The 16416-nt window shown below is 40.6% G+C and overlaps 1 protein-coding gene across 2 annotated transcripts in view; it reads left to right on the forward strand.

Moving 5' to 3' along the window:
• The window catches only part of pcdh11 (protocadherin 11), a gene marked incomplete at both ends in the record, with an annotated part of 123928 nt that overhangs the window by 38521 nt on the left and 68991 nt on the right, over window positions 1-16416 (forward strand). For both annotated transcript variants that reach the window (XM_083981013.1, XM_083981014.1), the window contains one exon: window positions 8956-9015. In XM_083981013.1, coding sequence (XP_083837139.1) covers window positions 8956-9015 — 60 coding nt within the window. The remainder of the gene's footprint in view (window positions 1-8955; window positions 9016-16416) is intronic.

The following is a 16416-nucleotide window of genomic DNA, read 5'->3' on the forward strand; positions in this document are numbered from 1 at the left end:
CAGAAGGGTCCAAAAGGTCGATGTGGAGCACCTCCGCTGAGAGGTGGGTAGACCGCTCATCAATACAGAGCATATTCTCTGTAATTTGACAAACAGAAGATGATTAGCATATTTGGCAGATTTTCTTCCAAAGAGTGTTGTGCTCTCTTGTTCCTCAGAAGTCCTGTTTAGCATCACCTAAACTGCAGCTACTAAGATATTTATCATCCTGACTCCTTTCATCAAAAAGGCAGCGAAATGTCAAGTCACGGAATGGATTTGCTAATGCATAGCACATGCTGCTGGTAATTTAACTTCATAAGATGGTATTTATTTTCATTTATCAAAGTAAAGTTGTGCCTGACCGTGAGAGGCAGTCAGGAACAATATGCAGCTAATGTAATTCTGAATACACTTAATGCTCTGCTCACCCGAGTAGAGAGAGAAAGAGAGAGAGAGAGAGAGAGAGAGAGAGAGAGAGAGAGAGAGAGAGAGAGAGAGAGAGAGAGAGAGAGAGAGAGAACTGCACTAGAAAATTGGTTGACGGTTGCTGATAAGCTCAACAGCTAAGTGGCATCCAAGCAATGGAATGAGGGCATTAATGGTTGTTTAAAACAGGAATAATGAAGTGACGATGACAGTCTTGTGTTCGCTCTTGCTCTTGAGAGGAGCGTCTGCCAGCAGAGTAGAATGGTGACTAGACTGACTTTTAAAGGACATCAGCAGAGAAGTAGTACTGTAGGTCACCAGAACTTAGCCAATACTGTAAATGTGAACCAAAAAGAGAAAGGAAAAAAACTAGAGGACAAAAAAAAGCTTAGCCTCATTTCAGGATAATTGTGTCTTTATATAAGAAAGCAGCTTCACACACTCTCTGCATGCACACGCCGATATTCAGTCATGCACAAACACAAAGATTTGAATGTGCACAAACACACACAAATAGACTTCTCTTAATCTTTCTAACACACACATGTGCATGCTCTCGCACAAAATACACAAACAAGCACAAATGCAGTGCACAAACACAAAAGCAAATGTCCTTACAAAGTAGATGAGCTCCATTCTGTGTCGAATTGGAAGCATCTGCAAAGCCAGTTCCTCTCGGCCGTGGAGGCGTGCATCAGCCGGCAGAAGCGCCTGCTTGGTGTCCCAGGGTGGCTCGCGTAACACTTGGCCTGCTCCCTAGCCACTGCCTGGATCAGAGAGGCCCACTGCTATCATCCAGGCGCTGGCAGCAGCGAAGCTAGGCTTAGAATGACAAATTGGTTAGAGGGAGTGAGTGACGAGAGCAGGCCAAGAAATATACTTTGAAGAGAGAAATGCATTCCGGGTTGTGACAAGCACGCCACATTATATGGTCAAGTGTACAAGTCTGACTCCCGCCATGTGGATTGATCCGGATCCCAAAGACACTTAAATGAGGCGAGGCTCTCTCATCAAGACAATGCCAAAGTATTTATCTTAGAAAGTCACCCAAAATATTACTGGATTAGAGAGCTTTTCAGCACACAGTCTCTCGTCTCGTGGCCTCAATTTGTATCAAACTGCCCCTCCTCTCAAACTATCTGAGTGACAATGAGTTTACCATGTTTGCCTACGAGCTCGTGTTTTTGACACTGACAGTGTTGTAATATTCACTAATTTCTAATCACACATGTAATTATATCCAACTTAATCCAACAAGACCTCGCTCCTTGTAAATCAGGAAATTTACATAACTCATTTAAGGCAATTACAGAAATAATCAGGGAAAAATTCATGTTGTTTTATAATACTACACTAATACCATGATTCTCACTGATACTTCGAATGTGTTAACTAAATTAACTTTTTCATAAAACCACCACCTGCTCACACCCAGATAATAATGCTTTTGTGTTTACAGTCTGGAACAGTGTTTTCAAATTACTAGAATTAGTAAGAAGTGCTGTTTTTCGTTTAGTGTGGTGCCAGTCTCTGAATTTCAGCAAGAGTGTAAGTATTTTGACACAGGTCAAATATATACAGTTGTGTTCAAAATAATAGCAGTCCGACATCACTAGCAAGATAAATCTTGTTAGAATTTCAACTTTTTTTTATTCAACTTTTTCTGGAAGGTTTAGTAAAGGTATAGAAAACCAACAGACCCAACAGGCATGACGTGCATGCTGCTGATTCTGTGAAACGGATCATTTACTGAAAGGGGCGTGTTCAAAAAAATAGCAGTACCAAGTTCAATTATTGAGGTCACTGATTATGTGAAAAAAAATAGGTGTTAAACAGGTGGCCCTTATTCAAGGATCAAGGCAACTGACACTGCATATGCTGGCTGTGCATTTGTCCTAAAAAGTAAAATGGGTAGTTCAAGACACTGTTCAGAAGAAGAGCATTCTTTGATTAAGAAATTAATAAAAGAGGGGAAAACCTATAAAGAAGTGCAGAAAATGATAGGCTGTTCAGCTAAAATGATATCAAACGCTTTAAAATGGCAGCCAAAACCAGAAAGGCGAGGAAGAAAAAGAAAAACGACTATTCGAATGGATCGGAGAATAACCAAAATGGCAAAGGCTCAGCCAATGATCAGCTCCAGGAGGATCAAAGGAGATCTAAGATTGCCTGTGAGTACTGTAACAATCAGACGACGTCTATGTGAAGCCAAGCTACCACCAAGAAGCCCCCGCAAAGTCCCATTGTTAAAAAAAATACATGTAATGAAGCGGTTACAATTTGCCAAATAACACATTGACTGGCCTAAAAAGAAATGGCGTTTTTGGGTCTACGGGCCACAGACAGTTTGTCAGACGTCCTGCAAACACTGAATTCGAGCCACAGTACACAGTGAAGACGGTGAAGCATGGTGGTGCAAGCATCATGATATGGGGATTTTTCTCGTACTATGGTGTTGGTCCTATTTATCGCATACCAGGGATCATGGATCAGTTTGAGTACACCAGAATACTGGAAGTAGTCATGTTGCCGTATACTGAAGAGGAAATGACCCCAAACAAGACAATGACCCCAAACACACCAGCAAGCCTGTAAAGAAAGATGTCAACACTGCTATTTTTTTTGAACATTATATTTCTTGACTTTCTGTAAAATATTATCAAATTAAATTACTTTTTTCCAATTTTCTTGGTTTGAAATGGAATGTGCAGTGTCCCCAATGCAGTTGTGTTCCTCAAAATACAATTTATTTGAAGAATTTTGAGGTTTACTCACCTTTTTAAACACACTGCTATTATTATGAACATAACTGTATATATAAAAAACATAAATCAAGTCAGAACCTTCTTACCTGAAGGTCACACACTGAAGTTGACAGCATTGGGTTAACAGAGAAAATGTGGAAATCAGAGGAAAACAGTGTTTCAGTTTTCTTTCTTTATTTGTAAACCTTTGTCGAGCTGCTGAATATTCAGAGCGTGTATAGTGGTACACGGCAGCTCTATTGCTCAATTTTAAACAGTATTAGCCTGTGAAATGTGGTTCTTGTCTCCTCCTCTCTGTAGGTATCAGGTTTCTGAAAACAAAATCTTCTGATGCAAAGTCAAAGTAGTTGTATAGGCAATAAAAACAATATTAAGCTTACTCGACATATTTTAGATTATCATAAACCCACATCGTATGAAATCCTGTTCTAGTTAATCCACAGTAATGTTGCACTTGTCAAAACAACCCAGGCTACCCGGAGACTGTTCAGAGTCACAGGGAAAGAAAAAAAGGGGGAAAAAACAAAAACAAATCTCTAGTGAATGGGGGTATTTGGATAGTGGATAGTGACTGGCTGTTCAGTGTACGAGCCACATTATATTCAAGTCTATCAGAGGAGAAAAACATATGCATGGGACATTTTTCATAAAACATACTGTATGCAAACATGAAATAATGACTAATCTAGAGTTCTGATTTGATTCAAGGGTTGAATAAAAAAAATCAATGATTATAAAATATTTAACAGCATTTTTCTGTCATGCACATTTGGAAAACTGACTGATTTACTTGTATGTGGTCCTGCTGTATTAAGAGTGAGTTTGTTGTAAACACAGCAGCTTTGTAAGTTGTAATTACAATGTTTTTCTGCAGGCTGTTGGCACCTTGGTCAAAGGCAAGCTCCTGTGTGCCTCTAGGACTCCCTCTCATGTAAATTAGGCCCCCTTTCCTTGCCAAAGCAATCATGACATTGCACTGGTGCAATGCTAGGTCTGCAAATAAGCCATGTCAGGAGCACACACACACGCACGCGCACCCCCCACCCTCACACACACACATACGACACCGGATGTAACCCTCTCAAATTCCCTCTCTCAGCAAACTGCACAGCCGTACCAGTTGGCATCTTTAGAATTTGGTTTGAAGTTGTAGAGTATTTTACTTTTGTTGTCAAATTGCTTTGCAAATGAGGCCCACCCTGGCAATGTTTCAAAGCGCTCATGCTATATGTGCAGCTTCCTTCAGGCACTAGTTTCTGAACCTTCTTCACTCTGTATGCATATGCACAGTAGCTACTGCACTAAGCTTACATAGAAGTCTAGATAAACATGCCAAAATGCGAGTAAGATGGAAGGCAGCATACTTATGTCTTGTCAGCTTGTCTGTATGTTGTTTCTGTGTTCCTCAACTTGACTGACGTGGTCTATCTAATAACATGGCAGGTAGACAGTATGAAAGCCTTGTAGGTTTCTACCCATTAAAATGATATTCAATCATTTTTTGATGCGCTTTTCTTGCCCGAAACCACGCCTTATAATGATGCACGGTTCGAGTGCCATTCACATTGAAATGTTGGTTGATGCCACATCAAAATAATTGTTTTGATATGTCCCGTTTTTGTCTTGGCAATGACAATAATAGGGGGTGATCGCACAATGAGGATAAAGAACATTTTTTGAGGTATATTGACTAAATTTGAGCCACAGCTCCCCTGGCACACAATTACAGGGTTTTAGTCTGGGCATCATAGAAAAGGCATTGCTTTCCGATACAAGTGTTGCACATATTGCGTGTCCCTTTGATTGCATGTCCAAGTCATCCACTAAATAATAATAGTGTGGAGATTGAAACACTGCAAAATAGCCCAAGGCTCAGAAATTGCTAATGAACAGCAGCGGGGTGCAGTTGGGTGGTGCAGGGGGGATTGAGGCATCTGAAACCTTACTTCCTGATTCAAAGGCAAATAATCTATGGCTGCTCCCTTTATACCCAAAACAACTGTGTCATTGCCTCTAAAATAATCAAAACATTAAATACAGGAGTGGTTCAGTGTTGCTGAAGAAGAAGAGTACCTGACTTCATGAAAACAATTTTGGGCAAAGATAAATACTCATCATATTCTTACATGTCATAAACATGTTAATCAAACTTCAACACGAGGAATCTTTATCTGTAACACCACTTGCTTGTGCGGATTACCTCTGATAAGCAGTGTGAGCATGATCTCCCTCATCAGAAGATTACAAATATGTGTTTTACGCTTGTTACACTCTCTTCTTTCGCTGCCTGTCAAGAGCTCCTCTCACACTGCAGAGAACCATCAAGCAAGGGGAAATCCATGGAGAGGGATAGAGACAGAAGGAAAGAAAAAGGGAATATATTTGGTGCTATGTGCTGCAGATCAAAAACATGGCAGTCACATGATCAAAGGCATTTGATAATCCTTGAACTACATTGCTCCTTTAATCCTAGTGAGAGAACTATATTTTATTGGGAGGGGGCAGGGTGGAGTTGGGGGGGGGGCTCAACAATGTCAGGGTGGCGAACAGTGCTAGAAACGCAGTAACTAGCTGCTAGAAATGCAGTTTACTAAATGTAGCTTGGCAGTTATGAGGAAGCCGCAGAAGACGGCAGCATAAAGCCTCCTTATGTGTGGTGAGAATGGAGGCTGAGCTAATGGGAGTAGAAACACAAATGTGCCACAAGTCCCTGTCCACTCAGCGCTGAATAGTGCTCTTGTTCTTTCTTGGGGGTTGTTAGGGAAGTTGGCTCGTTGAATGTGACCAGACTGCTATATACTACATCTGGCACAGAGAAACAGAGAGTTACGCAGCGTTTGGGTTGATATTTCTTTGTCACGAACTGCTTCACCTATATGCATTAAGACTTGTAATTAAGACCTAGACAAATTTATAGGTTTGTTTTGGTCTGAGGCGAGGGTAAGAGAGACTCTGAAGGACTACAAACCTGAGACACAGCAGAAATGACCCCTGCTAAATCAGCATGTCTCCAAGAATCAGACAAAGAAACATCATGTTTCAGTTATCTTTCCGTTTCTTCAGAAAATAAATTTAGTTATACACCATACCATTGTGCTCTCTGGGCCTCATCAAATTACAATAACCACCCCAAGCACTCTGAAAAGGCACAACCATCAATATGTAGTGTAATCCAAAGCCCTCTGTTGCAAGCCCCGTCAATAGTGTTTCCCTATCAGATGTAAAATGTCCCAGACCAAAGGTGAGCTGAAAAATTACAGTTGTAATCCCCCCCCACAGCACAGCAGTGAGTGTGAGTTATTGTTCATAAAGTTGCATTGTTTCCGCACTGATGAAAAAGTAATGGTTAATAATTACCTTTTACATGTGTGAGTTACTCTTACACTATGTGACAAAGAGACATGGTATAAATTAAACGTGATGTTTACCATTCTAGAGTGGCTGAAAGTTGTAAAGTTAATTTGAGTTTGTATAGTAAATTTTGGAGTAAGATTTTTTTCAGTATTGCTGTACCTTAATTAGGTTGTAACTTAAAGCAGAAGTGAGTGATCCGGTCGTTTTGGCTAATGCTGCGTTCCAGGCAGGCTTTTGAAATCGTAAATTACAGCTTCAAGTCACAACTTACGACTTTGTAGCGTTCCAGGCAACCCACTCGTGTTTTTCCGACCTGTTTTACCGGTGAAAGTCACTATAACGGCCACTCGTAACTTCCGACCGGTGAACTCGTACCAGATCGAACTGGTACCACTTCACGGTCGGAAAAATACGAGTTTCCTTGAACGCACCATAACAGTCCTCGTCGCTACGTCACCACATTCACGGCGTTCCTTGGCTGCACACACAGCCCTGCATGCCGTTCTCTCTCCTCATTGGATAAAAACTGTAGGATACGATAAATGTTTTCTCTTCGGCTCAGAGCAGAGCAGAGTGACTGACAGACCCGTGTTTCAGTCCAAACACTCTATGTAAGTGATTGCTGTCGGAAGATATAACTATTTAAGACTTATATTAACACAAATATATCACTCACTTCTGCTTTAATTAGGGCAGAGTCATCTGCATAATAACATATAATAAAATGGTCAAATAAAGTTAATCTGCTTTGTTGCTGCTGAAACTGTCGTCTTAGTATTCCAGTTGTTTTATTTAGATATTGAAAAGTAATTTCACTTCTTCTTCACAAAAATAATTCAACCTCCTCCATTCATTATCTTTCTTTCAATTTAAACAAGGACACAATGCTGTTGGTATTCTGGCATACAAAAAATGCTATGGGGGTATGGGGGTCAAAGTGTGTCATTATTTAACCATATTGGGCCCATCCAAAATGTCCACAAAGAAATGATGAAATAGAGTTTAACTGTTTGCCAGCACAATTCAGCACCATAGCTCAAAGATTTTTCATGTGTTTTCAGGAAATGTTTTCCTAACATCTATTTGAACAAATTTAAAAACAAAAAATGCTTCACAGTGTAATTTGTTTACAGTATCTCTCGACTCAATAATAGCTGTTGTAATAGATGTTGAGTTATTTTAGTCTTGATAATCATGAAAATCTGATATTGTGACATCCTTAGGTATAAAATATAGTCACACTTTTGTAGACGTGGTTTGGAATTAAGGTCATAATGTCCATACTTTCAACATGCATGCATTTTTGCACAAATTAAAAAAAAACAAAAAAACAAACCTGCTCCTGTCCCCAGAGAAAAAAACTCATGTTTATTTGTCACATCAATTAAGATATCATGGTCATATAGCAGTCTCAATCTGTAGGGAAAATTTTATCTACTAATTCCATCGTCCCAGAAAGACCCATTTATTCATTTATATTTCATGGTGTGGTGTTTATGCTGCACTGAAAGCCTGACTCTTTTTTCCTCCTGCCTCTCAGTTGCCTTGGCCAGTGAGGTTTCCTCCTTCTGTGTTGCAATGAAATATAGATGTTAAGAGTCTGGAGAGTTGAGTGTCTCATCTGTCCTGGTGATACCATAAGGCAGCCATTAATAGTGTCAGGGAGCATCAGACATACCACAGGCACATAATTGGATATGAGGACATAACTGAAAGCACCTGCTTGGAAATCAACAGGGCCTTCCCAGGAGGGAGGCCCTTGGTAGATTCCTAAAGATTTTTGCAGAGCATACCCAGTCCCCTGCTGGGTTTACCTCACCCATTGCTTTTTTTCATTTCTCACTGAGGTCAACTCAAGATGGCTTCTTGTTTTCTCTTTTTTACGGTGGCATTGTGAGTATGCAAATACTTTGGATCTTTGCATAATCACAGGCAGCGGGACCATCTGTTGTTGGCTTGTTGACTTACCTTGTGTCTGCTTTTTAATGGTGTTTTCTTGTGTCTGAGTGATGTATTGGTGTATTAACAATGTGATAATCATTTAACCTCAAAAAATGCATCCGGGCGTGTATGCAAAAGTATGAACATATGTTCAGTGAAAATTTCTGACAAAGAAGGATTTATAATCTTTGCAGAGGGATAGAAATAAGGAAAAAACTGGAAAACAAAACAAAATACATGACTGTGCCCACTCACATGATGTAGGGTAAGATGATATTGTCAAGATTAAGATTTAAAATATGACTATCAACAAAAGCTGTGGTCTTGGATTAGTGGGCAGCAAAGACGTGCTTGTTGATTGAGAGTCTCTATGCAAAAAATGCTAATGGAAAGAGCCAGGAAATAAGCTGCAACTTCTGTCACTGAAGATTTGCTGGGAGATGCCCTCTACCAAAAACATGTTCCTGATAATGTGTTTTTCTTGTAGAATCTGAGCCAGACACCGGAGAAGTCTTTTAACTCGCCGCCCCCCATTTGTCCTCATAAGGTAAGCTCCAGCTGGCTCTCAGGCAAGGGACAAACAACATTATGGGAAATAATTGCAGCTTTTTATGGTCTTATTAGTTTGTGTTTGTGTGTCTATTTTCATTGCACATTGTAAATTAACTCTGTTAAGACTCTTCATTTCTTTGCACATATCTCATGTTTGCCCACCACTCTTTGCCAAAGGATGTACAAATTAATTTATTAATTCATTATTGTTTTTTTTTCTTTTTCTCTTTTCTTCCTTTTGGCATTTTCATTATGATACAAACAGTCATTTGACATGAGGTGAGAAGGGCAGATTTATTCAATGCTAATTAGTCATGTACATGCACAGCAAAAGTCATCACATTCACTGTGATGGTCTCAAGTCATCTCCACACACTTACTGAAGTAACTTTCCCCTTCAACTCCTGCTCTGGTGCATGTCTCTTGCAAATGTGATAATGTGCTATGTAGTGAAATTCACACAATTTCAGTTCACTTAGCACCAAACGTGTCAAAACTGCCTGTGTCCTTTTCTGGATGAATGGCCTGTATGGCGAAGAGTGGCTTATTGCAAGGGTGGACCTTGGTTAAAAAATAAATAAATAAATAAAATAGGGAGTCCAATGGAGGCAAGCTGTCTGACAGGCTGTCATCAACTGATCAAACCCTAACACCCCTCTACATGCACCGCTAGCTGTCTACAGTGACTTTGGTGGCATTGAAAGCTGCACACGGTGGTAGAACAGTAAATAATAATAAAATATGATACCCCTGTACCCACGTCTATCACAGGGAAATCACAAGGAAGGCAATCGACTTTAGTTTGGAGGTTTGTTGATGCAAAACAACACTGGGTGTCCTTCACTGAACTTTTCCTATTCAGAGGCTTGTGATGAGAAATTACAGTCTCAGAGCAGGATGGGATGTTGCAGAAGTTTTAATACAGGACCACCTCTCTTCCTATGACTCTACAGATTACACCTGTCTGTTTTGTAATTTCTCGTCGCCACATTTCTGTCTCATTCTCTCTCTCTCTCTCTCTCTCTCTCTCTATCTCTGATTTGCTCTCTTTCCATTTTTACACAGCTGATCAGGGCTGATGTAATAGGGGGAACACTGTGGGTTTGCGGATAGTGTTATTCACGTTTTAGCTGTTAGCAGCGGAACATAATCTCCCTCTAGTCAGCTCACATTAGTCTCCATGATCCGCACCAACCCAGTATGTGCTGCGAATGCAATGGGCCAGCTGGGGTAATTTGGTATGTCAGTCAGCTCAGGAGGCTGGTAAAATGAGTAAATGACTGGATATGATTTGTATGAAAAGAATATTCTGATTATGGCTCTCAGAATAGAATATCCTCTGTCTTTTTACACTTCTCTTCGTCTGCATTGTGTGCATCCCCCAGACAGATAGTGAAATGAACAGAGGGCTTTTAAACTGACTGCTCTGTGATTATATTAAGAGTGTGAGAGCGAGGAAAGAGAGGGGAGGGAGGAGATCGGGTGCCCAAGCACTAAGTATATATAATTGCTTCTTGACACATTGGCCAAATTCTGCAGTGCCAGGATCTGAGCGAAGATGATTAACGGCTGTCCGAGTGGGTGGGCACTGCAGGTCGTTCAGGGGCCTTCGGTTTCCATAGCGATCCTAGTCTAAAGGCCATATATTGCATACTGAAAAATCCCAGAGGTCCACACATTGTTAAACCACAATTATAACTCACATGGAGAGCATTGTCTGTCCACCGCGAACTCTCTTATTCATCCACCAAGCAGCTTTTCCTTTATTTTCTCATCTATTTTTTTATTAAATGGTCTCCTCTAGCTGGCGAGAAGATAAAGAGCAAAAATCTTGCATTCTGTGAATAATTGATGAGTGTGCTCACCTCAGAGCATCATTACAGTACGGCAGTCAGGGTAAGAGGTGAGGGTAAGATCATATTTCTGACACTAGGCTTCAGGCGGTAGAAAATTGTGTCAGTTTTTCACAAGGTTTTCTTCTGCATATACAGCATGAATAACAGTATCTCATTATAGCACAACAGGATAGGAATTTAATGTGAACAGTGATGTGCACATACATACATGTTTCTGTACATAAACTATTTGTTGCACAGGTGGTAAACAGAAATTCACAAACTGTCTCAGTGAAGCACCTTTTTCCCCTAGAGTTCCCTATGTACAAAAACAATGTTAAATGGTTGGTTGTGAGCACTTTACTCCTAGAGATAGGGGATGGCGTTCTGGCTAATATAATTGTGTTAGAATGTGTGTGCATGCATGCGTGTATGTGTCTGTGTGAACAGCGCAATCTAGTTAGGTGACAGATGGAGAGGCTAAGGGATGGGGGTGGGGATCAAGCACCTCTGACAGTATGGGGCCTGCACTGCACCCTGTTCCTGCTAGGACTGAAATTGGTAAGGTAAACTAAAAGTGTGCCACTGCTGGATGCCATTTCACAACTTTTGTTTTCCACATAAAATGAGAACCTCTCCAGTGAAATGTCACCCTAACAATGTAAGAGTTGAGTGATGAAAATGCTAGACAGGCACCTTGCTTCTTGAAGCAGACTTTATCCTACAAAGTTTCCACTGGAATACAAATGTAAACACGCTGATTGCCGCAGATAAAGTGCTTTGGAGATCCTGTGTGCAACAGCATTTTTTAAGCCAAGGAAAGGCCACTGAATAAGCACATCTTAATGATGATTCATTCTGTATAATAAAAGAAAATCCCTCTGGCATCCAAACAAGAGGCTAGTCATGCAGCAATTAAGCTTAGTTAAAGGCATCAAGCAGACTATGGGTGGTTGGTGAGGAATCTTCCTCAACATGTACATGCACATGCTTGCACATGCAAGTGCACCGACGCACGCATTCACTCACTCAACCCCTCTCACATATACATGCACACAATTTGTTGGAGGTAAATGTGATCTCAGAAGACAAGCAGCAACAACCCACGGCTCCATCAGGCTGCCTCAGGTTGCATTGGTGGCCATCGTCAAACAAATAATGCTTTGTGACTGAAAAAAAGACAATCCAAAAGGTCATCTGTGACCTCTGGGACCAGTACTGTGCAGCATCTGTCACTAGCAAGCAGCACATGTCTGTGTCAAATGGCAAAAGGTATGCGGCGCAGCCAGCCTGCCGTGTAATAAAAGCAGTAAGCCTATATATACGTAGCATCACTGTCACAGTGGCATCAACAGGGGTCCACAGCGCCCTGGCTTATCTGCAGAACGTCCAGCATGCCGTGTTACATACATGAGTGGCTGGATGACTTGAAGGGCTGGTCGCAGCATTACATCTGCTCTTTAAGTATAAATAATTTTTAGGTCACACGTGCAATGCTGTAGTGTATGATAAATATGATTGGATTCATAGCAGAAAATTCCCCACCATATTCAATCTCACTGAGGAGTACAGTATGTATAATAGCTTTAAACCTCTGGATGACATAATCAAACCTTCAGATTTATGACTGACATAAATGATTAAAGACATACACACTACATTCCTCAGATGTGGTAAACATTCATCATATCCCATCATTCATATCAATGTGTTGCGCTGCTCTTCCTGTAATGGTTTATGAGGTTTAGATAATCCTCATGGGAATCACTAACAATTGCTAGCCTCCGTGTTTGATGTTATATCCCTTGTCACAAGATTTCCACAACAAGGGTTAATGGCATGAAAAATTCAGGGGAAATTGATGAAGGAATATATAATCCATGCCCCCTCACAACCAACTTGCTATGCTCATATGTCTGCATCAGACCACACCTTCATGTGGAACAAATCAATAATATTCCATTTCTAACCAAATTCTTCTTTCTGAATGGTGAAATCCAATCTTCATGGACACACTAACAAATTGGATATACTGACAGCTGCATTAGAAACAGAAACAGAAACACAGAGAGGTGTGTAGGAATTGCATATTGAATGAATTCTCTCAAAGTCTCTATGAATTCTCTCAAAGTGCAAATGAGGCAGAGTTCTGTGTATTTCCCAGACCTCCTGAATGTTCTCTTTCTGTGTGTCTTGCTCTTTCTCTCTCATGCTGGCTTGTCCTTCCCTCTTACTTCCCACAGCCTATCTCCCCCCTACATCCAGCTAAACCAATCAGGGATTTGAAGGCCTCACTTCCAATCAATTACCACCCAAATCAGTGCAGAGGCCTTTGATATAGAATCATTTGTCAAATCAGTGCAGATGGCTGGGGGCAGGTACCCCTGTGCCATAGGCCATATCCATGTGGAAATCTCTGCTCAGGGTGGGCTCTCCTGACGCTCCCAGACCTATTAATGGGAAGTCATTGTGTGCTCCAGGACCGCAGTCCAGCTGCCTGGTCCCCTAGATTGCTCATGTATAAGCATCTTAGACCGACCCGTGGATAATACCAAGTCCCAGAGTCTCCCATAATGATGTGGACTATTTTTAAGGCGGGCAAAAATGTGACTTTCACCAGTCTTACTTGAGGTGTTCATATGGATTTCACAAAGGCTAAGCAATGCACTTTTAAAATGCTGCATTGTCACGTGTGGCCTGTTGTTTTAGTACAATGGGTGCAACAGTTCTGAAACTGAGACATGCAGTAAAAAGTCCACAAATGTATGTCACAATATCAGTGAGTGTCACAACCAAAGTTTTGACAGCCCGACCTGAGGAAGAGGTAAATGATATAGTACGGGTGTGTGAATTAAATCAGTCACACTGTAATTAATGGAATGTCACTGCAGAGATGTGAATAAACAGACATTCATTATAATAAAATCATCATCATTTCAATCAAGGATATATTAGATGAAAATTAGAGTGCAGGTAATGATAACAGCGTTACAAATTTAACATTAATGAGGAAATGATATATGTGTTATTGTCAACAACTGTGTAACATGCATAAGATCCATAGAAGGCACAAACAAGGCACAATCAACTGCACATTTAGGTCATATATGTCTATCTAATCTACACTGAAAAGCTATTTCTATATAAAGATCCAGCTTTCCATGGAATAGTTAAATGCTGCAGGAAGTTATAACATTATAGGACATAGGAAGCTATACCATTAGCTGGGAGAAATGTCATCAATAACTCCTCTTCCCTGCTGCTCACTTCTCTTTCGCAATGTCAACGTGCAATCCCAAATCGTTGCAAACTGTGTCTTGAATGGGGAAAGTTTCCAAACATGGACTATTCCTCTATAGATTGTGCCATTAATGCATGATTGGTTCATTCATTAAACAGGCTTGGGAGAAAAGCAATTTGCCACCGCTGATGTAGTGCTGAGTAGTGGGAGGAATATAAGACGTAAAGTCTGTCTGTGTGGTTGTGACTTTTTAGCATAAAAATTCCAAGCAATTTCATCTAAATGACAGGAAAAAAAGATTTGTAGCTTACATTTCAGTTCTGCGTAGTAAGTAACTCTTCCATCTCTCTTACCGACTATACACTAATACATCCATGACATATAGGCTTTGTAATGCAATTCATTAGGAGTTGTAGGTTGCATTTTTTTTATGCATAACAGACAGTCCAGTCATTTGCACAGTGACATTTCTCACATTAACTGATGTTGTGTCAACCACCCACACTTCAGTGAATAAACTTACCATTCAGTTACTGTTTTAGGTCAATGTGTCAAGGTCTCTTACTGTATGTTTGTTTTTTTGCTAAGGTGTTGCTGCTCGGGCTAAAACATACACAACTCTACAGCAAGATTCCTCTGCACATCATTATTGATTTGTTGTTAACATGAGCCAGACCTTGACACCTATCACCCACAACAAGATTGGTTGTATTATTGGCTGAAATTACTTTTGAATTTTCTTTGAAGATGTTATGTGTTTTGAAACTTCATATGATGTGCATAGTGCACAGCAAATTTTGGCAAAGTAGTTTCTGTCTGGCACTTTAGTGTTTTCTTGATCCCCTAACAGATGTCCCTAACAGGTGATTTCCATCAAAAGAGTGATGACATGATAGAGCTTTGGCCTTTTCCTGGTTAGTTATACTGTAAGCTCACAGCCAGAGGGCGGAACATCAAAGTAGGATTGCACTGCTTGGGGTCAAAAATGAACTAGTAACAGAACATAATTTTAAAAGTACTTCAAAATCCTTTTTATCTTAATGTGTTCTTTATGAATGTTGAGATGTTCAATACATGTACAAACAGATCTTTATCAGTATACAAAAAAAATATATATATTAACACAATATGAAGCAGCACTTTGGAGGTGCTGACAAAATCCCACTACTGGTGATTGAAAGCATAATTTTCAGCTAAATGTGGTTAAATCTTACTGAAAGACTGCAAAAGCTACAGAGAAAATACATGTAGTCCTATTATAATGCTGTGGCAAATAGGCGCCTGCTGAGCTATTGACCTTATAAACAATGCTTGTGTGGGCTAAGTTATGTGAAATGAAAAGTTTTTAACACCAAAAGACAAGACAAGAGAACTTCATACTGGACTGAAGAGAGTCAGAAGGAGAGCTGAATGTCACTGTGCTGTGGACATCAATAGAGTTGAGATGATTCACATATGTACAAAAGTGCATTAGGAAAACAATGAACAAGCAACATAATCAGATACTTAAAGGGATATTTCAACGCACCGTGACAAGTTAGACCCCCCCCTCGACAGATGAAGTCTGCTGACCGCAAACAGCGCAGTGTATTTCTCCACCGGTATCAAAAAGCCACTCATAGCCACAAATAATGCTCAGAACAGCGCCCAACGTCATCAACAGTGCAAACAGGGTCCCATCACATAATACGAGGCATCAATGACTGGTTTCTATTGAAAAGAGATAAAAACAACTCATCCACTCTCCTCCAGTTATACATTGTGCAGCAACTTTCCGCGTCCAGCATAGCGTCCAGGCGCTGACAAAATACGTCCAAGGCCGACTGGCAGCACAAACATTCAGTTTCAGCGGCCACTGGCAGGCAGTGACCACACATGAACACTTCCCCAGCATTTAGACTCCACTGGCAGCTCTCCCTCTTTCACTTTTCTCCTCCATTTCCTTCAGCTCTTCTTTGGTAAACTCGGTCTCAAACTGATATAGGGGCGCCCATCCAATGAAACCAGTTGGCATAAACTCAGCCGTGTTGTCCCTTCTGTGATGGCGTGGAAGCGATTACGGAGTGAAGTACAGTCCCGCAGCTCAAGGATGAAAATGTGTGATCATTACTTCATGCAATGCAGTCAAAGTTCCTATGTATCTTGCCTATCAGTTTATAAAAGTTATTATCGAGTGTTCACAGGGAGATGAATGGAATTGGGCATTTCTAACTTTAGATATTTGCGGGAGAAAATCACGTAAACAAGCGCGAGATTAGACGCGACGTCACGCGAGAACAGGATGACGTTTGTTGCCAGAAGAGACTGCCTGTGACATAAT

Source organism: Trachurus trachurus (assembly GCF_905171665.1).
Source record: "Trachurus trachurus genome assembly, chromosome: 10".
NCBI lineage: Eukaryota > Metazoa > Chordata > Actinopteri > Carangiformes > Carangidae > Trachurus > Trachurus trachurus.